At 43.5% G+C, this 27,920-nt stretch overlaps 1 protein-coding gene across 2 annotated transcripts in view; it reads right to left on the bottom strand.

The window, feature by feature from the left end:
• Window positions 1-27,920, bottom strand: part of fgf12a (fibroblast growth factor 12a) — a gene marked incomplete at its 5' end in the record, with an annotated part of 45,292 nt that overhangs the window by 2,737 nt on the left and 14,635 nt on the right. For both annotated transcript variants that reach the window (XM_083781092.1, XM_083781093.1), the window contains 2 exons: window positions 534-732; window positions 22,960-23,063. In XM_083781092.1, the coding sequence (XP_083637218.1) occupies window positions 534-732; window positions 22,960-23,063 (303 nt within the window). The remainder of the gene's footprint in view (window positions 1-533; window positions 733-22,959; window positions 23,064-27,920) is intronic.

Below are 27,920 nucleotides of genomic sequence, written 5' to 3'. Positions count from 1 at the left end.
GTGTAAACTGTGCATGTAGTGTGTGTGCTTTCTGCAGTGTTGGTCGACTAAAACTAAGACGAAAAATGTTCGTCGACTACCCTTTTCCACTGACGAAAACTAAATGGAAACTACATGAAAACTAAGCTACGGTGACTAAAACTAAGACTAAATGTATTGACAATTTCGTCAACAAATAAAAACTAGACTAAAATGTTAGGAAGGGACTAGTGGACAAGAGATCCAGTATAAGTCATTTTACACTTGGTTGCATGCTGAAAATAACAAGCAAGTGTGCTTGTAGATCTGCTATTTTCAGAAAGTGTAAAATCAGTCATTACAACGGCATCAAGGCCCGCCAAAATACATTTTAGTCAACTAAATCAGCCGTAGATTTAGTCTAGACTAAAAGCTTATGATATTTAGTCGACTATAACGAGACTAGCACTAAGACATTCCTGGTGACTAAAATGTGACTATTCAAAAGACTATGACTAAAGTCTAAAATCGAAAATGGCTGCCAAAAACAACACTGGCTTTCTGTTCTGATATACCTTCAATGGGCCTGGGCACAAAGTGTGAGGAGGGCTTGGTCTTCTTCGCTCGGTTTCCCTTCATGGCCTGGCCCTCCTTGGTTAGGCCGAGGTACCAGGCGCGGCCCGACTCCTGCTGCCGGAACACAGTGGACGAGTAGATCACGTAGTAGTTCTCAAACACAGACTCCTTGAACCTGCACTCTGGTGTGAACGCCAACTGCACACACGGCGTCGCACGCACGCACACACACGCGCACACACGCACACACGCACGCACACACACACACACACACACACACACACAAAAAAACAAATGAAAAGTCTGCATCAACGCCAAAAAGAGAACATAGGGGTCATCATTAACAAAATTGGAAACAATTTCTGCCAAGTCTTATTTAATAATAACACAAAGCAAGCGCTGAACGTGTGGTTGTTGTTGTTTGTCTCTCCAGTGGCTGGACAAAGAGCATATGCTGTCCTTATAGTTCAGCTATAGATCTGCTGCTAAGCTCAGCAGAAAGTATAGAAACCATGAACAAAACGGGTCAAAGAGGTCACACCGGGTGGCGGAGAGGATTTCACCGTCAGCATAGGAGGGCAATAATAAGAAACCAGGTCTGTTAATCTTCTGTGGTCAATCGGACGGTTTCAATGCAGTGTTACCATGAAGTAGAAAGGTGGATAACTATGCTATAGCCATGCAGGGCTTGCATGTTTTTTTTTTAAACAATATACTTATTGCATTTTTTTTGTATAAACAAACAAGACAACAGAACAATACATAATACATCTGACAATACAATTACCGGTACTTAAAAAAACCCCAAAAAAACATACAGTACATACATATGAATAGAATATAATAAAATAAAGGCACTTAGACTAACAGGTCCTTATGGCCACAAGACCAAAGAGCTGAGCTGAGCTAAATGACCAAATTTGACTGAGAGACTTTTTTTAAATCCAATTAATCATAGCTTCAAATTGATATATTGGTTGTTCAGTTTGACCCACCAGTTTTGGAGATATGGCTTATAGAGTAATGTCTTGCAGAAAACAGCGAGTTGAGAAGAGAGGCTTGAAAGGATCACTTCTGTGGTCATTACACATTACACCTATAGCTAAGCATTTATTTCATATTTACATGTCTATTTCAGCTCTGACGCTTATTTCAGACATGCTTTAGTATGTGAAAAGTCTGCCTGTGCTATTAACTCATTAAAAAAAGCTGGAATTTGTGCGATGGCAGTCTCTCAGTCAAATCTGGTCACATTAATATGGAATGGCAATGTTGAGGGGCAGGGACGTGCACACATAGAGGGGGCTTCAGCCCCTGCCCTTTTAGGCCTCACGCACACCTAAGACACACGCAAGACACACTTGTGTCCTGTGTGTTCTGTGTGTCATGGCCGCCTCAATGCATTTCCAATGGGAGTCACATGGTTTGAAGACACAACCTTGTTGCAAGACACAGGACACAAGTGTGTCTTGCGTGTGTCTTAACGTGTGAGTGAGTAAAACAACTGCCCTCTCCAGACCACGAATGCAGCATTTACTACATGGTGAAAGGAATGCTAAATGCCCCTCCTCTCCTCTCCATGCCATGCCTGAGGAAGGCAGCCTTCTAGGAGAATTGTCCTGAAGGTCTCCTGAACTAATTTGTTTCGAAATCCATGCGGTATGTACACCGCATCTCCAGTAGATAAAGAGTGCAGGGTTGCGCCCTGAAAATAGCTGATCTACAAGCTCTCAGTGCGACGTGCTGAGAGCTTGTAGATCTGCTATTTTGGGCCAAAAATGCCCTCTTATGGGATTTCAGCCACTGCCTCTCTAACACTCTCTGCACGTGCCCGTTGAGGGACCTCTATAGAGCGTCGAAGTCCCGCCCCCTTTCAGAACGACAAGTGGCCCAGGAAATGATTCTCCATTCATTTTCTCCATAGGCTTTTCAAAAAGTATTTATTTAAAGACGGTTACGCCGCGGACAAAGCCAACTCGGATCGTGACAAATCATGACAATAATTACAATGTTTTGGGCCGATCAAAACGTTTTTTGGATTTAGAAGCCTTTTTTTATCGACTTCAGTCCAAAAGAGCATGCTAAAATTGGTTGAACATTCAGAGAGTTGATTCAGAATGATGATTTCAGATGATACCACCAATGAGGTATCTATACGCTCACGGGCCTATATGATTCAACCTCAGTGTGTTTAGTGTCACAGAGAGTTGGTTTATAGTTTCTCCCTCCTAATCTCCACTGTAAGTAAATTTATTTAACACTTAAGTGTAGATAGTCCGGGGATATGAACTCCCCCATGACTCCTCTCACCCACCACTCGCTTTCCCTCATACCCTCCATCTCGGGTCTCATCCTCACTCCAGCTGTTTTCAGGATGCAAAGCAATTAAAAAGTAACGCTAGAGACGGTCTGGAAGACAGGTGTGGGTGGGGGGGGGTCTTTCGTGACTAAAATAGAAGAGGGTTTGATGCAGAACAGCTGTGCTGGAGCAGGCTGTAGCGCCAATCCTGACTGTTTGTCTGTGTGCGCGTGCGTGTGTGTGTGTGTGTGTGTGTGTGTGTGTGTGTGTGTGTGTGTGTGTGTGTGTGTGTGTGTGAAAGGGAGGAGAGCAGAGCATATCACTCATTTATACCTCCAGGGTTCTCTGCCCTCTTAAGGTTGTCCATCTGACCGACAGCCCTCACTGCTGGAGGTGAGTATTGATGTGTGCGTGAGTGCGTGCGTGCGTGCGTGCGAGAGAGAGAGAGAGAGAGAGAGAGAGATGGAAAGATAAAGGACGAAGAGATGCGACAAGGAGTGAATGTGACTTCACCTATATAGCCTCAGGAAGCCCCATCTAATCAGCTCCATTTTCAATTAAACAGGTGACACGTAAGATTTATGCGCACGCTCGACATCTACTGCCATACTGTATGACATTTCCCAGCGTGCGCACGTGCGTGCGTGCGCGTGGATTGTGTGTGGACAGACGGGGGAACCGGCATCTGAGTATGAAGCTCTGTCGTACTTTTCTTTGCGTTGCAGGTGTCACACTGTAATCTACAAGCCTCTGTAGAGCTTATAGGCCTGCTGTTTGGCTGCATGACAGACAGACACCGCCGGAACACAACCAAGTAGACAGACAGGGCAGGCTTTTAATCTAGAGACCCACTGCCACCCTGCTGTCAAAGAGCAAACTAACATGTCTCTCTTTCTACTCTCCCTGTCTTCCTCTGTTGTTGGTTGCAGGGTGCCCGACTGCCCGGGGCGACATATATTCCACCCGACAGTGTGCATATGTGTGGTTTGTTGTGGTATAGGCGGGGGGGGGGGGGGTATTAGAATTCGCCGACCTCCAGACTGTGTCACTCTTTTAACCCATTAGACCCTGCAGATTCTTGTCCACTACTTGAGTAGAAACAATTAATAGACAGGATACCACTGACTGTACGCCATTTTCTTTTCAGGTGTTTTCCATTTTTTTAATTATTATTACTATTTAATTCTATAGTATGCGGTGTCACTGAGCAGTATATGGGTGGGAGGGTTGAGGGTTTTCTTTCTCTTTTCTTTTTGTTTTCTATAAATTATTATATTATACCTATTTGACAAAAAAGACCCTGCAGATTCTACAAAATGTCCAAAGATTTGCACACGTTTTCTCGATTCTTTCCAAAAAATAGCAAATCTACAAGCTACGAGCTTGTACGATCTGCTATTTTCCCAACAGCTAAAGTTTAAAATAAGGGTTCGTTAAGGCAACACACAGGTGCGTTGTTCCCGTCCCGAGTGGATTAATCTGTTGCCAGATGGAATCAATCGCCACCGCTCGCGCTCACTTCCTCTCCGGCGCCCTCAACCTGTCGACTCCTCTACCACCGCTGCTGCCACAGTACGCTGACACATTCTAGAATCCCTTCCAAAAATGTTCCAGCCCCACAAGGACACACAACTCTGTCTGCGTGTGTCTGAAGCGGCTTGAGGCGGTTTCTTTTTAGAGAGAGCTCCATGCAGCTCCAGCTCTGGCTCCAGGAATTATGACAAGCGAGGGGGTGAACTGTAAGTGACTTTGAAGACTTTGACAGAGTGCCTTGTTTGTCGCTGACTGAGTGTAAATATGAGGTGAAGAGACGAGGCTGCTATAGTAGCTCATGATTCATGAGACACTCCTTAATGGACGCGCATGAGCTATATACGACACGGAGCACGCACACACACATACACCCTATGAAAGCCTTTACACATGCACACACATGCAGGCCCATCCCAATTGCCTCCCTCAAGCCCTGAGCCCTGGACCCTCATTGACTTTAATGACGTCAGCTGTAAGTGCTTGAGGGTGAGAGGCTGCAAGGGCTCAAAATTGTTGTGAAAGAAATGGGACAGCACTTTGAAGTCGAGTCCGCCATTCATGACACTTTGCATCACTTTATAAAAACTGTCCTTATTCACAGCCAGTGCCTACCTACACGCTTGGCCTATTTATACATGTCTATCACGTCTATTTTAGTATTTAAGCTGATCGTTTTATTATTAGTTTCATAAATACACTTTCCTGTGTGATATGGGTTGTAATATTCATTATACATTTCATTTCCATATTATTTTACTTTGCTCATTAGTCATTTCTCATCATGTTTCCCTTATTATTATTATTGTTATTAAATATATAGCCGTCTCCTTTTGAGAACAGTGAGAAAGCACTATTGTGTTTGTTGACATTCTAATCGCGATACATAACTAATTTGCATACCTAAATGATTGACGTTCGGAGGATCCGCCTCATTCCACTGGTAACGCTATGAACTGTGGGTAATTTATTTGCTAAAGTCAGCCAAAGTCAGCATCGACGCTGACTTTGGCAAAGGGCACATAAAGGGGCGGGGCTGAGCCCTCACTGACTTACCGATTTCAAATGGGACATCCCTCAAGCCCTCGCAGACTTCACATGAACGCACAGCTAAGTCAGTGAGGGAGCGGATTGGGATTGGGCCGCAGTACTGTACGTATACACTCACACACACACACACACAGGCATACCGACAGAAACACCCGGGCTAGCCCCGACAGTCGACATTCACCAGCCTCTCTTAATGAACCAAAGCTGCTATACTGCCCGGAAAAAAACAATTAAAAAGAATGGTCACACGCTCGGCTATACACCATCATGTAGGGGGGGGGGGGCTGGGGGGAAGAGAGAGGGGGGGGGGGGGAGCGTCGTTAAACGGATTGTACGGGACACTAATTAAAATGCAGCGGCGATCTGAAGGAGAGAGGACGAAGGACTTGTTAGTGAAGCTGGGCACGCGAGGCCCCATGCACCGTTATTATTATGGGGATGTGTGCACAGGGGGGGGGAGTGAGCCACTGAGTAAGCAGGGGCTGGACCATCTGCAAACCCAGTGGGTCAAACACACCGTGTGAGACACTCTAGGGCAGGAGGACAGACGGGGACGGAATGCAAAATGAAGGGTTCCATTTCTGCCAAAACGTGTGTGTGTGTGTGTGTGTGTGTGTGTGTGTGTGTGTGTGTGTGTGTGTTATTGATATACACTCCTGGAACGGATACCGGGAGAACTCGCCTGCAGTTGTCCAACTCGCCGCATCGAACATTCTTCATCAATGTCTTCATCAGTGTATTATGTCAAACCCACATACTGTATGTTAAGAGTTTTTAAGAGTTTCCCGCCCCATTTTGGGGCGGGAACCCCTTTTGGTGTTTTAAGCATTATGTTATACTTGAATGAATTTCAAATGAATGATGAATTGAAAAACTAGTGTGACAAAACAAGTGTAATGCTTTATGGTGTCGTCCACTCACAGTTAACAGTTTTTGTATTGAGTTGTATACTTGAAATGTGCTGGAATTCTGCAAACTGTTAATAAATCAATCAATCAATACTTTAGCTATTTTTGAAAAATCCTAGGTACCCTCACATGCAGTCTCTAAACTGCCTCCCCCTGGCCAGCCTCCCCCCGGTGCCTGATGGAAGGGAAAAGGAACTGGTCGGAATAACGTGTTCCTTCCACACGCTACGTCCAACTGGGGGAACCAGTCAGGTCCAAAGAAGTGGCTTGGACTCCTCATGCATAGAAGGAAGCATGAGGTCAGTCCGTTGCTCTCCACAGGTTGGCATGAGGAAGTGTATAGCGCCCAGTATTACATTCGATAATTGACAGTGGGAGGGAAAAAATGGGTTGCAAAATTGTGGGATAACATTTTTAGAAAAAATGTAATAAAAGAGAGAGAACTTCACATTGAACTCAACGCTCAGCGATGGATCTGATCAGTGATGCACGACAGCCATGTTTCTCCCCAGAAGGTGGAGCATTGAGCCAATACACACTGGAGGATGATTGTGTGGCCAGATGGAGAGATGCCAAACTTGGGAAATGTTTGGCCGGCAAACTTCACGGGGAACCCACTATACTCTTTGAAATATAAGTGCCTCGTGGATCTTTAATGGCCACAATGATTCACAACGTACGATCCCCGTTTATGTTAGAACCAGAGGGAAGACCGTTCCTATAACATACTGGCTCACCACACCCTCCCCATCTCTAGTCTTATTAAATGATGTATCCCAGTTGCCATTAAATAACACCCGTATCCGTGTCTTCTTTGCTGGCGTAACGGCCGCAAAGAAGATGGTTGCTTCGCACTGGAACCCGCCTCATACATTGTCATTTCGCCAATGGGCTTTGACCTTTCTAGATATCATTTATCTAGAAATGTCTACAGCAAGATTGCATGGTGCAAAAGAGGAAAACATTGAGATTTGGTCTGGTATTGCAGATTTGGTTAAGGGCATGGTTTAATCATTATTATTATTATTATTATCATTATTTATTAAAAAAAAAAATCCATTGCACAGTAGTAGGAGTAATGACATTTTGTGGCATCTTTGGTCTCGGGGGGGAGGGGTGGGTGGGATTGTTTGTTTTTGTTTTTGTGTTCTTTGCTTTTGCTGTTGATGTGTTTCATATGTGTTTTGTTTTCTTTAAGTCATTCATGATGTTAACGTGTCTTATTGTGATTTTTGTCTTAATTAAAAAACATTTGATAACAAAAAAAAGAAACATACTGGCTCACCGATACCACTTCTAGCAGTCGAAACCAGAAGGAATTAAGGTTCCAACTTCCTGAGCACACTGAGAACACTGCAGAAGAAGGTGAGCAAATATATAATGGATATGAAAACTGGTTTGCCAACAGAAGTGAGCTATTCGGTATTTAAGTCCGACGTCATTTTGTAGTCTACGTTAAGTCCGTGTCCAAGTGGCACCAGCTCCCGTCCGCGTCTCATTGTAAATAGAATATTTAAACGTGTGAATCTTTTTACAATGACGTTATTTTTCTGAAAGAAAGCCATTGAGGGTTAAAATGGGTCTTAATGCAACCAACTCGAGTAGAATTATTAATGTTCTGTACAAGTGTCCATGACAAAGAAAATATACGATGTGGAGACAATAAAGACCATTATTATCATTATAATTGAAGGTGGTAACAGTCCATTTGCTCAGTACAATATTTCGGGGGCATATTTAGAATGTGTGCAGGGTTGAGTACTGTATGTTGAATCTAGTTTAATAGAGGATTTAATTGACACAATGAAATAAAATGGCGATAGTATTCAGTGTTGGGCGGGCGGCCTGTCACGGCCAGATTTGGTAGACCAGTAGCTTTGTTGTTGCAAGAAAAGCGGTAAAATTCGACTTTCATGGTTGTTTTCATCTCAGATTTAGTCCGACGGAGGGACACAGTATAACTCTATGGGTAGTATCTCTGGAGGGGGTGCTTACATCACGGCTAAAATACTGAATAAATGTGCTCTGAATCCCCAATGAGTCATGACTTTTTCCCAAGTGTGGAGGTCTCTGCGTGAGCCTGAGTGAACTTTCTGACAGGGCTTTGATGTTGGATCGAGGCAGGTGTTGAACAGTCATAGTCTTTTGAACAGTTTTCATTTAGCTCTAGGCACATTTTAGTCACCTGGAATGTCTTAGTGTTACTTAGTGTCGACTAAATATCATAAGATTTTAGTCGACTAAATCTACAGTTGATTTAGTCGACTAAAATGTATTTTGGCGGGCCTTGCTGCCGTCGTAATGGCTCATTTTACACTTGCTGAAAATAGCAGATCTACAAGCTCACGACACGTCACAGAATGACGTGTAGAATGACTTTTTATTTGTCGACGAAATTGCCAATAATATTTAATCTTGGTTTTAGTCATCGTATAGCTTAGTTTTAATTTAGTTTCCATTTAGTTTTCGTCAGTGAAAAAAAAGGTAGTCGACGATTATTCGTCATAGCTTTATAGTTGACTAAATCAACACTGAATCAAGGTGGAGGCGGAGGAGGTGGTGGTGGTGGGGGGGGGGGGGCACTCCCTTTGAAAGTTGGCTTGAAAAAAAAACCCATCTGCTGGCAGAGACGTGATGGAACACAAGGGAGGTCCTTATTAAATCTGGGAGAGATCCAGGGCAGGCTTATACAGACTGATCTCGTCTAGACACTTCTGGAACTAGAAAACTGTTTCCTCAGTTGTTTTTCCTTGCTCTACCTCGTTGTCCCTCCTTTTCTCTCTCTCTCTCTCTCTCTCTTCTCCCTCCTTCTCTCTCTCTCTCTCTCTCCCTTCTCCCTCCTTCTCTCCCTCCTTCTCCCTCTCTCTCTCTCTCTCTCTCTCTCACTTCTCCCTCCTTCTCTCCCTCCTTCTCCCCCTCTCTCTCTCTCTCTCTCTCTCTCTCTCTCTCTCTCTCTCTCTCTCTCAATTCTCTCACAATCTCAGTCGACTTTTTGGGGGGTTTTTTGGAAGGAGTTCAGAATTCAGATAGGACACCGCTACAGAAAACAACTTCCGGAGAGAGGACGTTCGTTCGCAGTGCAGAGTTTGCAGACTGAACCGCAACCGGTGCCACATACTAATGCTCTCCGATAGTCATGAAGACAAAGTACCTCTCTCTATTTAGCATTCCACCTTTACCGTGCTTCCCCCCCCTATATATCCTTCTCCCTCCCTTCCCTAGAACCCTACCTGTCTCACACTCTCTCTCTCTCCTTATACGTATCCCCCTCTGATTAACCACTAGTCATCCATTATCTGTAATTACTAATTAGCACTGAAAGCCATAAAATAAAATAAAACTGTGTGAGCATACACAATGCATCCCCCAGCAAAATAATCATCAGAGTTAATTAGACTCTGAGACAGTGTGAAAATGGACGCAGGCAGGCATGCACTAATGCACTGCACGCGCGCGCGCACACACACACACACACACACACACACACACACACACACACACACACACACACACACACACACACACACAGTGTGAGCTTGTGGATCAGCTATGCGCAACCCAGTGTAATCAGGCGCTTGCTTCACACTCATCTATGCTGGAGTGTCTCCCTCTGAGCCGCTGGTGAAGGTTTTACTGCGACACATTCCAACCCTTATTGCAGTGGCAGCAGCAGCGGCATAAAGAACGAGAAAGCAGTGAAATGAGCTGGCAATTCAACAATAGGGCACTTTTTAGATGCCATTTTTGGGAGCCAAAGTGCAATGGGCTGGACAAAGTGAATCACTTCATACAGTACTTATTTTTTTGTGTGTGTGTGTTTGTGCTCGGCAGCGTGTGTGAGGGTGTGTGTGTGTGTGTGTGTGTGTGTGTGTGTGTGTGTGTGTGTGTGTGTGTGTGCGCATGCGTGTGTGTTTGTGTGTGGTTTTGTGCTGCATTTTGCAACGATCCTCAGGAGTGTGTACTGTACATGCTTTCTGGGCATGCATAAAATGGCCGAACAGTCGATGGAAAAAAAACCCAAATCTAGCTCACAAAGCTTGTCGTGAGCTAGATTTGGGCAAAAAAAGAGAGGGCCAATTACAAACCTCTGTGGGACTTAAAGGACAACTTTAGTTTTTTTCAACCAAGGTTCATGTTTTAGGTTATTAGAGAAAGTAAAAGATGAGTGTTCATTTTTTTTCATTTGCTGCTTTCTTTCGTTTTAGCGATTTTAGCTATTTTTGACACGGGGGCGGGGGAATTCGATTATTTTTTTTTATTATTTATTATAGTCCTACTAGACTATAGGATCTACTGAATGTGAAGGCCGGGGGGTAGCCTACTATAGGGGGCTGCCATACTGTGTTGTATAGCTCAACAGGTCAGTTTGTCACCCCCTTCACATTCAGTGATCTTTTGTGGCCAGATGTAATTTCCTGGGGTCTAGTAGGACTATAGTAAATAATTTAAAAAAAGAAATCGCTATAACATTTTGTAAACAAATACATATTTAGCCCCATGTTCGAATGCCCTGTCAAAAAGAGCTAAAAAACCCTAGAACAAAAGAAAGCAGCAAATTATCTTTATCATCATCTTTTACTCTAATAACAACCTAAAACATGAACCTTGACATGACAGCCATGTAAACACACACACAGTGTAATTTACAGCTAAACATCTCTACAGCTCTCAAAAATATTTCTGAAAACACTTGAGAGAGAAATAGACAAAGCAGTACCCGAAAATGGGTTCTATTTGATCAACTCACTTCCTTGTTTTTAACCACCTTCACTTTGCGCCGGTGGTTAAACCCCCTGTCGGCAGACATTATCCCTTACATAACACGCCGAATTCAGCCACTGACCAATCAGAATCAAGCATTCAACCAAGCCGTGTAAAAATACAAGATATCATATCGTCGCTGTCGGGAGGACACCTAACTCACCTAACTCCATTTTTGAAGTTTTCGATTTTTTTGTTCAATTATTTTCATAATTCAGTGCCATTGAACACAATTTACGTCTGTGGGTTGTTTCGAAAATATCTCTTCATATAAGAACTGTGTTTGAAAAATAAACCGATCATCCCGGCCTTTTCACTCATATCGATATGAAGCATCGACTGAAGGTGGAAATGTATAAATATACCAAAAGAGTAACACAATAAGCTCTAGAAACGAGTCAAACAGCTGCAGCTGGTTACTACGAGTCGAGTCACTGCCAGCTGAGCTTATGTCAACGAGGAATCTCTATGGGGATTTCAATGCAAATACAAAAATACATGAAACTGTGTACTGGCGCCCTCTACTGAAAGTGACGTCAGACTTCGGCGCTCTATGGAAAGTTTGGAAAAATGCTTTGGACAAAAACCTCTTAACTTCATTGGACCCTCAAAATGTCTGCTAAAGCAGCTAACTCCACCTCTCCCCCTCTCATGCAAGTAATTGACAATATATAAAGTCATAACACCAACTTTGAGGCAGTATTGCTTTGATTTCAAAATATAGGGTTTTCAGAATTTCCTAAAATTGTTTCCTGAAAAAATGAACATTTTGGAGTTAGTTGGTTTCTTCGCGACAGCAGAGATATACTGAAAAAGACTGCAAGGTTGAAACGTCGTATATTGCCGCTGTGCTGTGAATTAAACTGGAGCATTTAAAAGTGAGATTCCATGCTATTTGCGCAGTGCCAGTAACGTGGAGGTGGTCTCCCTGCTCTTCTCTTACTATAGACATTTAAATCATGTAACGAGGTACAGTATAGGGCCAATACTGGCTGACAAGATGTATTGCATGAAGCTCAAAGCACAACATCTCCCATTATGCCCCCAAACCGGTTATGCCCCCAAACCGGCTTTCGTTCTTAGATCAGCATTATAAATGAGTTGATGCAGAGAGAGAGAGAGTACACGTGTTTTTGAGAGAGCTATAGCTGGGCTGAAGAGAGACATCAAGAGATAAGAGAGGAGGACAGTGGTTACCGCTGTGCAGCAAACTAGGTCATAGTGAAGAAGTGTTATAAATAATGGAGAGGAACTCATTCCTGGTAGATGCTGAACTCTCCCACGCATTTCATCTCTACACGCTTTTATCATCCACCTCAACCCCGTCACGTTACATCATAGACCCCATTAGATGTGATTGAATCAACCCCATAGGGGAACGCTATAGCATTGTAGCAACTAATATATCAAATAATGATAATAAATTATTTTTTTAAAGGAAACCGAATAAAGAGAGCAAGAGGCAAGAATAAGGCCCGGACGGTTTAGCTCAACCGTCTGGGCACACCGCTAGGCTGCCAAGCCAGCCGGACGGCGTCGCCGCCGCCGGTTCGACTCCTGAGCCCGACGGCCTTAACCGCGTGTCACTCCCCATCTCTCTCCCTCTTCCCTGTCTAATGACTGTACCCTATCAATAAAAGGCAAAAAAACGCCAAAGAAATATCTTTACAGGCATAACTACTACAGCACAGAGGCTCGACAATAACAGTGGCGCATGTCGTCTCTCAGGGTGGTGCAATTAACAAGACAATTAGCAAGACAACTATTTCACAACCACTGATGCTACACAGGATAGAGTGTCTGGAACGACATCCCCTGAAAGCCAAGGCAGGATAAAGCTGTCATCTGTTCGTCATTTCAGTTCACGAAAATACTTAGCAAGCTATATATACAGTTCAACTAATTTGATTAACAAACAGTATAGGACTCAATGTCTGCGACTGCAAAGACGAAACGGAAGGGGGGGGGGGGGGGGGGGAGCGTGACATCAGCTATTCAGCTTTACTCCAGGCTTATTTTCAGAGCTTCACACAGTATGAGTCAACAGTCTGGCTCCAGAAACCATAGGGGCGGTGCAGCTTTGTTCCTGCCCACCACTGTGGAGAGACTGCTGTTTGGATCCAGTGTTGATTCCGTCGACTAAAACTAAGACGAAAAATGTTGACGTCCACTACCTTTTTCCACTGACGAAAACTAAATGGAAACTAAATGAAAACGAAGCTATGATGACTAAAACTAAGACTAAATATACTGACAATTTCGTCAACAAATAAAAACTAGACTAAAATGTTAGGAAGGAAGGACAAGAGATCCAGTATAAGTCATTTTACAATTAGCTGCATGCTGAAAATAGACGATCTGCAAGCTCACAACCCGTTGCACTGCGACGCGTTGTGGGCTACTGGGCTTGTAGATCGGCTATTTTCAGCAAGTGAAAAAAAAACTGTCATTACGACGGCATAGAGGCCCGCCAAAATACATTTTGTTCGACTAAATCAACTGTAGATTTAGTCGACTAAAATCTTATGATATTTAGTCGACTAAAACTAGACTAACACTAAAACATTCCAGGTGACTAAAATGTGACTGAAACTAAATGAAAACTATTGAAGAGACTATGACTAAAACTAAAATCTAAATTTGCTGCCAAAAACAACACTGTTTGTATCCTACCATGCTGCCTCTGGCTTTGCTGGGAACTCCCAACAAACTCATCTGGACCCTATAGAGCGTACCAAAATCTCCTTGAGGGGGGCGTCAACGTAGTTGTCACGTGGTAGCGGCAGCCATACTTGTTGGCTTGTCTGGTTTGTTTACATTGAGTAAACATTGAGCGACTATCCGGTGTGCTTGTATTAAACTGACCTCACAATGGTGCAGACTTGCTCAGTAAATAACTGCCACAGCAGGTCACGTCGAGGGAATGAGCCAGAAAACGGAATTAGATTTTCAGCTTTCCAGCATGGAGACAGCAATACAGCATCAAGGAATCAAAGTATGTAAGCACAGCCGTGTTTGTTCCCGACATTTTTCATGTCCTTTAAGGTATTTGTGCCCGACGTTCTTTCTATCCATCCTGGTGTTGGTTCACTATGTTGAACCCACTCAAGGACACTTTGAGACCCACTGGTGTAGCAGTGTTTCCATTGAGCCAACATGCACAATAGCAGCACCCCGACTCTGTTTCGACCAGAATGGAACAACCGCGCACTGCTACCCGTTCTGAGCTTGTAGATCAGCTATTTTTTGCTATATTTGAATTAAAATCCTGAATTATTTGTTGCTTTAAAAAAAAATTGGAATCCTGAAACCTTTGTATTGAATTTCAAATGCATTTAGTTAGTTATGTTAACATTGTTGGACATGGGAAAAAGACAATAACATTTGAATAGGCTACTACTATTAAAGAGGGGTCATGCTTGCGTGTTAAGAATTGTAATTTGCAACAGCTGAAATCAATGACATCTCAGTATTCTGATATTAACCTGCGGGCCGCGTTAAGTGAAGGTTGGGCCCCCGGGGGCCGCCAATTGCCCATGTGTGCACTACACTGCACCACCCGCAGACCAAATGGTAGGGGTTGAGCAGGGAAAGGAAAAAGGAAAGGTACTATGTTTACCCAGGGTAACTGGACTAAGCTCAATAACTTGTTTACAGCCAGGCCCTGCTCATAGAACATTTCATGGTAGGGGTTCAATGCCTTGTCCAAGGGCACTTCAGCGGTGGTAATTTTAACGTGCCGGTCCGGGGATAATAATAATAATAATCTTTATTGTCCCGAAGGATATTTGTCTTCACAATCTGTTCAACACCCACATCAAAAACAACACAGAGCACATAACACCAAGACAATACAAAAACAAAACATGAGGTCCCCACTGTGTACAGAACCATCCTATATCGGCGGGGCAGTTTGTTTAATGCCGCGATGGCTGAAGGGACAAAACTCCTACTAAAACGGACCTATTTCAATGGCAAGGTTCTGTATCTTTGTCCAGATGGCATGAGGTTAAAGAAGCGATACAGAGGATGGTCAGTGTCATTTGATATCGAGAGTGCTAGTCGTGTGATGGCCTTATTGTTCATATCAGAAAGTGTGGGTGTAGGAAGTCCGATGATTTTGGATACGAACTAGCGACCTTTCCGATATCAAGACCGCTCCGCAAACCATTCGGCCACCGCTGCTCCTAAACAGGGACAGGGACTACTAAACATATGGGGGAGAATTGGCAACGTCTAAATTGGGGTAGAAAAATGTATCAGAGCCACGGTGTGAGGCACAGCAGCCAATTAGCAATCATAATCAGCAGGAAAGCAAATACTGGGCTCAGGTATATAAGCCAAGTTTAATTTATTTTTTGTTTGCTGGAACACTCCCATCTTCGCAGTTCCTGTTTACACTGCGCATGTGCCAACCTGCCGCAGGAGAGCGTGCCACGTGCCATAGTTCATCACAAAGTGTTCCTTGCACCGCAACACTTGGTCAACTGGTAAAGTATACTTCATACTAAAAGAGGACACTTCAAGGTACCCTTCAAGGTATACTATTAACTCCATGCCCAGTGGCCCAAATGGTCCATGTAAATCACTTCCTATTCGATATGGATAGACCGCAGATTATGAAATACAACATTTGTCAAAAGAACATAAATTGCTATAGCGACCTACTAGGAAATATGCCTCTGCGAGACCCTGTAAATTAGAAACATTGAGGCAACAAGGACAGGTAGAGGGGAGAGAGAGCGGGCGAGAGTGCGCGCGCATGCGTGCGTGCGTGCAAAAGAGAAAGATATAAAGGATAAACGAATAATGAATTGCATTTTTAATGAATTGCATTTTTATAGCGCTTTTCCAAGTGCTCAGCGCTCTTTACAATGGTTCATTCATTCATACATTGGGAGGTGAAGCGGCGAACAGTCGACGCCAGCGTCCTCACTTCCCACATTCACACCAAGCTCACACCGACCAACTCATTGGAGGCAAGGTGGGGTTCATTGTCTTGCCCAAGGACACTTCGACATGTGGACAGGAGGAGGAGCCGGGATTCGAACCGCCGACCCAGGGATCATTGGACGACCTGCTCTACCTCCTGAGCCACAGCTCAATGTTTCGGGGAATCAATGTAACCTGGCTGTACACAACAGAGAGAGAGAGAGAGAGAGAGAGAGTTACACACACACACATACACACACACAACACACACACGTGCGCACTAACAAGAACAGAGGCGAGAAGGAGGGAGGCTATAGAAAGGAGGACATCCCCCTCAGTAATTAGCTCCTGGGGGCTCTGAAGACACCAGGGAGACAAAACACACAACACCACGAACAGGCAGTGAGAAACTACATCGTTTTGGGGAGGGGGGAGCTGTAGAGACAGAGAGAGAGAGAGAGAGGACAGGAGAGGGGAAGGGCGGGGGATGTGTGTGTGTGTGTGTGTGTGTGGGGGGGGGGGTCGAGACAGAGAGAAAGCAAAGTGAGAGAACACAGGGAATGATCTCATGCTTGGCAAGCGATCAAGGCTGATTGTGCGTCTCTCTTTACTCTGCTCTGATTGAGCTCTTGGGGGAGGAAGGCAGGGGAGATGGCCAGGAAAAACAGTGCAACCGATAAATAATATGGAGCGATAGAAAAGGGGGGGAGAGAGAGAGAATTAGTTATTAGTTATTTTAACTCTGAAAGTGTCAAAGTACCCCTGGGCGTCCGCGATGCATAGCGTCTTTCTAAAAAAAAGAATTGCCAGTGAATTATGGTATGTGTGATATGTGAGCTTACCATAATCACAGTAATTCTTAATCATATTCCATCATTCAAGGACAGTTGGATAGAAATTAAACTCCATGCAGTCACTTTCAGTGCTGCAGAGGCTGAGTGTCTGTGACTCTGACCAGCTGATGGTCGTTGACGCTTAATTGATGCATCAAGGAAGTCAATTATGTTTCTGCACTGTCAAATAGGTCTTCATCTATTCTAACGGCGGGGCTACATCGGGCAGTGGAGCCACCCTTCATTGATTAAAAAGGGAACATTCCCTGACGCGACGCTGACACGCCTGGTGTAGCCAGTATTTTCACAAAATACAATTGTGAAAATGTGTTGTGACTTTGATTGAAAGTTTTAATACAAATAGTTCCAATGGCATCTAAATGTAAGGTTGCAAATATGCTTATCGGTGTCTTTTCCAGGGTGTACCTGGAAAGGATTCTTACCCCCAAGGGATACCTGGTCCAAAAAGGTTGGGAACACCTGTTCTCTAGAGGTCCTTTTCTGAGTCAAATGAACACTCCAGATGTGTGTGATTGCCGTGCATGGAAACAGCATGGCGGTTGAGTGTTTCAAGACAAAAAACGTCCGCCGACTACCTTTTTTCACTGACGAAAACTAGATGGAAACTAAATGAAAACTAAAACTAATATATTGACAATTTCGTCAAATAAAAACTAGACTAAAATGTTATAGGAAGGGACTAGTGGAGAAGAGATCCAGTATAAGTCATTTTACACTTGGTTGCATGCTGAAAATAGCAGATCTACAAGATCACACAGCCGATCCACAGACTTGTGAGCTCATTACGACGGCATCAAGGCCCGCCAAAATACATTTTAGTCGACTAAATCAACTGTAGATTTAGTCGGTTAAAATCGTATGATGTTGAGTCGACTAAAATCGTATGATGTCGAGTCGACTGAAACTAGACCAACACTAAAACATTCCAGGTGACCAAAATGTGACTAAAACTAAATGAAAACTACTCAAGAGACAATGGGCTCTGCTAAACCCCTTATCCCTAAAATTATTTGCCTTTTTCTTTTACTATTTAGCGAAACATTTTTGAATAGTTAAAATGGCCAGTCTACAAAGCTCACAACGTGTCAATGTAGATTCGCTAGTTGAACTATTCAAAAATGTTTTTTAAAATAGTCAAAAAAAAAGGCAAAGAAGTTTAGGGATAAGGGGTTTAGCGGTGACGAAAATGGAGCCCCTATATGACTAAAACTAAAATCAAACTTTGCTGTCAAAATCAACACTGGCTAGCTGTGTGGATTTTTGCAAACCTCTCTACTGTATATGTGATCCCAGCCCATCACACAGGCTCTATACTGTATATGTGATCCCAGCCCACCACACAGGCTCTATACTGTATATGTGATCCCAGCCCACCACACAGGCTCTACTGTATACTGGGCCTGCCAGGGCATATGCTCATTTCCCAATGCGTCTCCCTAGCTGCCATGCACGCGTCTGGAAGGCCAGCTGCATATGGCCTGGGAGAGCATCATCTCTCTTCCCTGCTTTAATTAAAATGGCCTTTAAGCTGTTACTGTTAAAGCATCTCTGACCATGCACGCACGCACGCACTCACGCACACTTTCTCTCTCTCTCTCTCTCTCTCTCTCTCTCTCTCTCTCTCTCTCTCTCTCACTCTCTTCCTTTCTTTGTATAAACTTAAGGGCTATCGTGATTTGCTGTTCCAAACGACTTCAAATATAGGTCTTTTCCACTACGGACGATGACAGGACGTTTAACACTGAGCGGTAACTGGAATACGGCAAGCGGTCGTTGGGGGAAATATATAGAAGGCAGCAGCTGCTCCAAGTGAGTGAGAACTATAGGTGAATATTAAACGATGGCAGTTTGGGAGCTAATAACTTAAATTAGGCGTGGGTGGGTTATTATATTATATTGTTACTTCTGTCAGGCAGGGACTTTGTATCTTTAATATATATATTTTTTCTTCATAAATTAATGGTCTATTTCATACTCAACTCGACAGTGTCACAGAAAAGTATCGCAAATAGACTAGATCTACAAGTTCACAAAGCATCGCAATGGAACACCTACAGTCGCAGTCCAGCCCCCTTTCATGACGACGCCTGGCCCAGGAAATGAATACCAATGCATTTTCCCCATAGACATTTCAAAAAGTATTTATTCAAAGACCTTATAAGCGTCGTACGAAGCCAACTCGAGTTGTGACACTTCATGACAACAAAACACAATATTTTGGACCAAACAAATAATTACAAAGATGAAAAACAAAAACAAAAAAGTGTTGTAACCTGCCGTTTTTTCTTCTTTCTAATTATTTCTTCTGCCCAAAATAATTGTGTTTGTTGTCATGATTTGTCACAACTCGAGTTGGCTTTGTTCTGCACAGCGTGAACGTCTTTAAATAAATACTTTTTGAAAAGTCTATGATGAAAATGAACAGGGAATTCCGGGGCGGGACTGCGACGCTCTATAATGACAGGTTGAAATTGTTTTAAGCCCAATACATGCTCCTTCCAATCTCCAAACTTTGATCCTCTGACAATGCAAGACGAGGAACCGAATGGACCCTGGTCTGTACATTTCAGATGCTTTCAGGGGTTGAGACCTCCAGGGCCAGTCAGTCAGTCAGTCATGACTGACCGGTGATGATCAGACAGCATTCTGGGAAATGTAGTAGTCCCATCCCCCCAGCTTGTTTCCACTGTAACACATGCTGTTAACTGGATTAGGAATCCTGAATATGAAGTTACATAATCAGTCAGCCAGGGAGATACATCCCTACCTCTCTCTCTCTCTCTCTCTCTCTCTCTCTCTCTCTCTCTCTCTCTCTCTCTCTCTCTCTCTCTCTCTCTCTCTCTCTCTCTCTCTCTCTCTCTCTCTCTCTCTCTCTCTCTCTCTCTCTCTCTCTCTCTCTCTCTCTCTCACCACATTCCTACAAAAGTGCTCCATCTTTACCAGAGGCATGTGTTCATTATCTGTGGCAGCAGTTACACAATCTGCAGTCCATTTTTATTTTACACTTTCAGCGTTATGTTAACACTGTCTGCATTGATCTCTATGATATCCATGACATGAATCCTTATCTCTGTTTCACAAAAAGCAAAATATAAAACCTCCCTCAAATGAGAGCAGCGCTCAGGAGACAGCGCGAGACAGCGCTCAGGACGGATTATTGATATCAAAACCGATCCCAATCGCTCTCGGGAGCATCTGTTGCGCAATATTTGATGTCATATCCGGTTGGGACGTCATCCAAAATGTCCACCCCCCCCCCCCCACCCCCATTTTAGCGGATGAGACCGAAAATCTTAAAACGTGAATAACTCTGCATCTAAAATCATTCCGTCCAATTCTAAGCAAAGATTATGTTTTTGACGGCCCATCGTGGTACTGTCGCTACTCGCGTTAGAATTAATTATACCTCCCGTTGTTGTCGATCGCCTCGGGAGTGTTTTGGCGACATCAAGCTACTTCAGCCACATCCGGGATAGCGCCTGGTGCGTCGCTAAATGTGCTCCGTTGCTGTAAATCGCTGGGCGCTCTGATTTAATGGTCCTGGCGTTCGTGGTGCTAATCTTTAAAAGGGATTGTGACATAAAAAAAAGTTTTTGTAATTGTCTCCACCAGCCGAAGGCATGGGGGAGAGTATGTTTTGCACTCCGTCCGTCCGTGTGTCCGTCCGTCCGTGTGTCCGTCCGTCCGTGTGTCCGTCCGTCCGTCCGTGAGCAGCTAATCTCGGCCACCGTTAACCCGGTCGATGCCAAATTTTGCACACACACTCCCTGGATGCCAACCATGAACCTCTGCCCCAAACTTTCCAGAACGGCCTGTTATAGCGCCACCAGGAGGCCGCTTTGTGCAAAACAAGTTTTTGCACAGTACACCTACAGATTGTGTCCAAACATCACGCAAATTGGTACACAGTCTCTCTAGAGCCATTCAACCAAACCGGTCTTTCAGATTTCTCAGACTCCATCCTGATTGGTTAAGATTGGCTTCCAAAATTCACAGGAGTGCTCAGTTTCAAACAAAATGCTGCAAATCATGAACACATTGCGTGATTTCCGTGAAATTGTGCACCCACATTCCCACTAGGCCGAGGACGAAATGCCACATGAACAATTTCAACTCAGCCTCAAGGTGGCGCTATAACTGGCCGAAAAGTGTTTTTACCTCTGACTGGGATCTGTGGATAACTTTGTATGCCAACTCCCTAGAGGCCAAGGAAAAACCTTTGTCTGGAATTTTTCACATCTGCTCTTTATAGCGCCACCAGGAGGCCGACATATGTAAAACACATTTTCTATTATTACTCCTTCAGATTTTATCCAAATTTCACGCAAATCGGTACACATGATCTCCATAGTCATGTGATCAAGACAGGTTTGTTTGATTTCTCATATTCCATCCTGATTGGCCACGATTGGCTCCTACAGTTTTCAGGAGTAGCAAATGGCCACAACTCCTCAACGCAGCGTCCGATTGCGATGAAACTGTGCACGCATATTCCCACTAGGCTGAGGAAGAATCCTGGTGGAGACCTGTGCCGATTGGCACTTTATCTAGTTTTTATTATTTTATTTAGGTTTTCTGAGCTCAATTGCACCCAAAAAACCCTGAACTTTAAACATTCAGTAGATTTTCTGTGGTCTGGGGTTTTCTGGCTCAAACAAGTGCTCTGATTTTCCTGTGGATTGTGAGGTAAGAGTCCACAAATCCCATATATGACTTGCCAGCAGATGTCACTGTTGAGGCACAGAACATTCACTGAATGTTCAAAGTGCAGGTGGTGTGGGTGAAATTAAGGTAATAAAACCTAAAAGAAAGACAAATTAATGTCACAAAACCTTTAAGAAAAAATTTAGGACTGAGACCAGATTCTACAAAATGTCTTCTAAATCAAACCCTATGTTTCTATATCAGTGGTGCTCAAACTATTTCCTTAAGGACCCCAAAAAATTAAATGTAATTGGCCACCGACCCCCATCTGAAACCCCCATCTTGTTCCAGGGACCTCCCCAGAAGCAAAGATTTGAGTTAATAACGTTCGCTGTGAAAGAAAGATTTGAGAGAAAGAGCAGAATTACTGTTACACTGTGCGTTAACCCATTTAGGCCTGACGTCTTGTAGGTCTGCTATTTTTCAATAGCTAAAGTATAACATAATGATTTAAACACCAAAAGGGGTTCCCACCCAAAATGGTTTAAATAAACGAGATACAAAGAAGCCTTCTGCACTGCTCCAAAAACCCAGGAATAATAACTAAGACACAAAATAACGGAAAAGAACATCTGAAGAGCTCTTGAATAGAGCAGGGATTAAAGGCTTTCGAGGAGCCATGTCGACTCTTTGAAGTGGGATATTATTAAAAGAAACAACAAGAACAACGAAATGTGTTAATGAGGGCGTTAAAATTGAACCCTACAAGTTCTCTCTCTCTCTCTCTCTCTCTCTCTCTCTTTCTCTCTGTCTCTCTCTCTCTCAAACACACTCAAACGCACGTGCACGCAAGCACACGTACGCACACGAGGCACGGAAAGTATTACTGGAAAAGGCACACCTAATCGTGCAAACAGTTACGATGACACTCACATTTTGTCTTATTACTATCTTTGTGGGGGCATTCAGAACAAATATTTCAACCTGAAACTATTTTTTGGGGGGAAATCAAAATGATGCTTTTCTTCCTTAATTTGGCTGGTGTTGTTACCATCGTCGTGGCCCTCACATATATAATACTAACATCACGCATGCACGCACGCACGCACTAGGGCATTAAGCACTAGGGCATTAAGCAACTAGTCAATCCACTAGTCGACATTGTTGTACTAGTTGAAAAGAAAAAAAATATTTTTTATTTTATTTTGTAGGTCTCAAGATCAGATAGATTATAGTTATATTCACCAATGTACACAGTTTTTAAATGTACAAATATTTATTTCCAAAAATAAATACATTTAAAAAAAAGTTTTTTTTTTTACATAATAGGTAGTTAAACAAAGATTACTAGAAGTGAATGCCCTAGCGCACACACACACACACACACACACACACACACACACACACACACACACACAGCTGATTGAAGAAAGTGTATATATCTTACTGAGCTGTAGAGATTGCCCTCTCCGTTCATGCCGATATAGGTGGCACTCCTCACTCCTTGGATGGCCACCACTCTCAGACCAACGGGGATAAGATTAAACAGAGCTGCACACGGAGAGAGAGAGAGACAGAACACATGGATTAGCCCACTGGTTCCCAAACTTTTTCATGTCAAGGACCCCTAAATTGACACTAATTAGCCCACGGACCCCCATTTGAAAAGATATGCCAGGGACCCCCATAAGAGAAGATGTTTACGGATGTTTACCCGTTTAATTTCAAGGACGCCCAGGTTGACAGTCTACGGACCCCCAATTTATATTGTGAAATCAATGTTAATTTGACTCTGAGAGTGTACAAATGGAACCAAATGGACCCTAATGTTCCATTTGTACACTCTCAGAGTTACAGACCCATAAGGGTCCATTTGGTTCGAAACTATCATTTAGCTGGGGACCCCCTGGAACTCCCTCAGGTACCCCTGAAAGGGAGTAGTACTTTGGGAAGTACTGGATTAGCATAAAGCTAAATAAAATCTCACGACTGGAACTGTGTGCCCACAAAACAGCTGTTTCCTATAACAATTAACACGTGTCAATTAAATCAGTGGTTCCCAAACTATTTCATGTCAGGTACCATCAAAGTGACACTCATTAGCCTGCGGACCCCCCATTAGAAAAGATAGGCCAGGGACCCTCATAAGAGAAGATTTTTACAGCTCTAGCAGTGATTTTCCACTATTTTCATCAAAACCGTATATGCACTCACTGGCCTCCCCTCGCTTAGCTAAGCTTTAGTTTGGTTCTATTGCAGGCCGTAGCATTGTGTGAGCCTGTAGATACACTACTTTCGATACGGGACCAGTATTGATTTTGTTTTGTTCCGTCGACTACCTTTTTTTCCACTGACGAAAGCTAAATGGAAACTAAATGGAAACTAAATGAAAACTAAGCTATGACGACCAAAACTAGAAGTAAATATATTGACAATTTCATCAACAAATCAAAACTAGACTAAAATGTTAGGAAGGGACTAGTGGACAAGAGATCCAGTATAAGGAAAGGCTCATTCATACATAGTCTGGATTTTCGGTGGATGGCCGAAATACAACATAACGTCACGAGCCGCGGTGAAGAGCAAACCACCGCCACCGCTCCAGCCCTTCTCTCTGTTTTTACTAACCACCGCTCAGCGTTATTTCAGCTCCGGTGGTCACCTCACCACCGGAGTGGTGGTCACCTCACCACCGGAAAACCAGACTATGAATAGGCCTTAATAGACACAAGTCATTTTACGCTTGGTTGCATGCTGAAAATAGCAGATCTGCAAGATTGTAGATCGGCTATTTTCAGCAAGTGTGAAATCTTACGACAGCATCAAGGCCCGCGGAAATATATTTTACACTAAATAACTTTTATACAAAAGACATGACTAAAACAAAAATCTAAATTTGCTGTCAAAATCTACAGTGCACGGGACAATGCTGTACGATGAAGTACCACATGTACGTGTTCATGTCAAGGACCCCTAAATTGACACTCATCAGCCCGCGGACCCTCATTTGAAAATATATGCAAGGGACCCCCATAAGAGAAGATTAGTACGGCTCTAGCAGTGATTCTCAACCTGTTTAATTTCAAGGACGCCCAGGTTGACACACACATATTAGTCTACGGACCCCCATCTAATGACAGTTCTATCTCTGGGACCCCCAATTTATATTGTAAAATCAGTGTTAATTTAACTCTGAGAGTGTACAAATGGAACCAACTGGACCCGTTGGGGTCCATTTTACACTCTCAGAGTTACAGACCCATAAGGCAGTCAGACATCTCAAGAGCTACTGTGGAAAGTATCCTTCTTTATGGTGCCGAAACATGGACAATGAATAAGGAGTTTCGGGATCGTCTTGACGGAACATATACACAAGACTCCTCATGCGTGTCCAGAACCTCTCATGGTTCCCACTAAAGCTCAGATTTATCGAGGCATCATCCCTCCCATCTCAGTTGTTGTGCATGGCAGAAAGAAGACTCCGCTTTGCTGGACACTGCCACAGAGCAAAAGACCAGGTCATTTCGGATATTCTTCTGTGGAGACTACCCTACCAATCAAGAGGAAGAAGACCTCTCACATTTCCAGATGTTCTGAGTATAGGGACACAGGACGCAGATCTCGAGGGCACTCAAAGGATGCTGATGATGAAGGGTCCATTTGGTTCCTAACTATCATTTAACTGGGGACCCCCTGGAACTCCCTCAAGGACCCCTGGGGGTCCTCGGACCCCACTTTGGGAACCACTGCTGTATAACAGTGGTTCCCAAACGTTTTAGTCCCAAAAGTGAAAATAGCAGATCTACATGCTATATCACACAAGGATCTACATCGTTGTGTGAGCTTGTAGATCAACTAATTTCCCTATACTTCTTAAAGATGTAGTGTTGTGATTTTTTCCCACCCTAAAACATGATCATCAGGTATTATTATTATTATTATTATATAAGGAGTCAGACTCTTTTTCAAAAAAGTGTACAGTATTTGTTAAAATGTTGTGTTTATGTGGGCACGCCCACCAGTTCATTAAGTATGCCTTATTTGCCTGGAGGGTGGTGATGGGTGGTGATCTGAACTGAAGCCCCACCCACATCTGTTGTTGTATGATAAAGGGGGAGGGGTTAGAGGAGGGGATGATATTGTGATGTCACTATATCACGTTTGACTGTCAAGGTTTCAGCCTCCAGGAAGAAACGCTAAATACAAAGGGAAGACATCATTGCACATAACAACCACACCAAGGGGTCTAATTATAAGCCCATACAAAACTGGACAAAAATACAAAAATCACGGCACTCATCTTGATTTTGCTTTGATTTCTCCATGAAATGAAATGAAAAAAGATTGGGGGGAATGTTTTTTGGAAAATGTGTTTGAAATAACAATTAAAATAATTAAAAATACATAAATAATGATAATGATAATGATAATAATAATAATAATAATTCAAAACAAAATGTATACAGGAAACCACACAGGCCCACACAAAGGGTATACCGACCCAGTGGGAAACAGTGCTGGCAGAGTGTAGAGAGTGTTAATGTTATGGCAGAGCATCATCAGCCAACAGAGGATCCCAAGGCTTCAACAGTAACTTCCTTAAACGCCACCTGCTCTCTGGGTGGGTGGATTGCAATCAGCGCTAGAGGGTACACTGGTGCCCCATATGGTGTCTGAACCAGGGCTGCCTGTGTTGTTGGAATGATTGTTAACCCATTTCGACCGAGACCGATTCTACAAATTGTCTACTAAATCATGACAGTTTTCTGAAAATGTCAGTGGTTCTCAAGCATTTTCATGTCAAGTATGTAATTGGCCGCCGACCCCCATCTGAAAATATGTTGTTCCAGGGACCACCAGAAGCAAAGATTTGACTTAAAACGTTTGCTTTGAAAGAATATATTCTCACCACATTTTCAAGACTTTTCAAAAAAGAGCAGACCTACAAGCTTGTATGAGCTTCTATGAGCTTGTAGATCTGCTATTTTTCAATAGCTGAAGTATAACATAATCCTTAGAACACCAAAAGGGGTTCCCGCCCAGAATGGGTTAAGTGGCAATGGGAAATCAGATAAGGCCCGGCGGGGATTAAGTGGAGACGTGCCAATGTGGTTCCGTCAGCCCATGCATGCAGCGAGATTCAATTCCACTCAATACAAATTGACGCGCTTGCCCTGCCTTCTGCTTTGTTGGGCCCGCTGATGGTATGATTCTGGGCCCCGCCATGTTGGCCCGGGCCACTGGTGGTGCGGGCGACACGATCGAAGGACCCTATACTGCATGGCTTCCTGCTTCATTTATATATGCTCCATCCATTTTCATGACAGGTTTTTGGTCATGAACATGGCGTCATGACTAAAATATATATTAAAAAAATCACACCTGTGTGAACTGAGTGGTGTAACTCCCCTCTCTACCCCCCCCCCTCTCTCACCATAGCTTAGTTCATTTAGTTCCTATGTTTATTTGTCATTGCACACAAAGCATACACTGAGCATACAACGAAATTTCTAGTTTTCGTCAGTGAAAAAAGGTAGTCGACGAACATTTTTCGCCATCGTTTTAGTCGATGAAATCAACACTGCATGGAAGGACTAAGTAGTTTAAGGATTTCCAGGGATCTTTCATTCATCAAAGTGCCATAAAAGCATGGCTCTATAAGCCACCCAGAGAAGCTGCATTTCTGGAAAAAACGAAAAGGAGGAGCCGTAATCGGCTAACGCTAAATCGAGATTTGATGCTGAGCAACACAGCCACAGCCGACAGGAAAAAATAACCCAGCCGGAAAGGGTTAGGAGAAATGCTGTGCTGAGCTGCAAATACCAACGCCAAATGAATCCACAGACACTGTGTGTGTGTGTGTGTGTGTGTGTGTGTGTGTGTGTGTGTGTGTGTGTGTGTGTGTGTGTGTGTGTGTGTGTGTGTGCGATATTGTGCACATACTGAACAGGTTTAAAACTCTCCCTACCTCATGCCTCAGCTTTTACATGAGAAGGTTCTTGATATCACTGATTTGGCGTTTAGCTAATGGAAAATTGCAGCTGAGTGCACCTTTGTTAATATGCTCCATTACACGTAGGGACACCGAGCCACACATGAGGCATGAAAAAGCCAGTGTTGGACATTATGGTGCCTCGTAATCAGATATCTTTCATGAGATTCAATTTGTGCAGACCAATTTCTGCAGGCGACCAAACTGATGACTTTAAAAAAAATAATGACTGCTGACTCAAAGCCTAACATGGATGTTCATTAATCTAATGGTATATATCAGGCCACCTGTCTTTAATTAAGCACAATCCCCGCCAGTCAATCACACGTGGCAATAAAACCCGGCCACATACCTGCGACATACAGTACTAGCGTCATGTCCAGGGGGTGTACTTGTACATCAAGCTGCCTATCACA

Source organism: Protomyctophum parallelum (assembly GCF_964188405.1).
Source record: "Protomyctophum parallelum genome assembly, chromosome: 14".
Lineage (NCBI taxonomy): Eukaryota > Metazoa > Chordata > Actinopteri > Myctophiformes > Myctophidae > Protomyctophum > Protomyctophum parallelum.
This window is presented reverse-complemented; position numbering and strand designations above follow the sequence as displayed.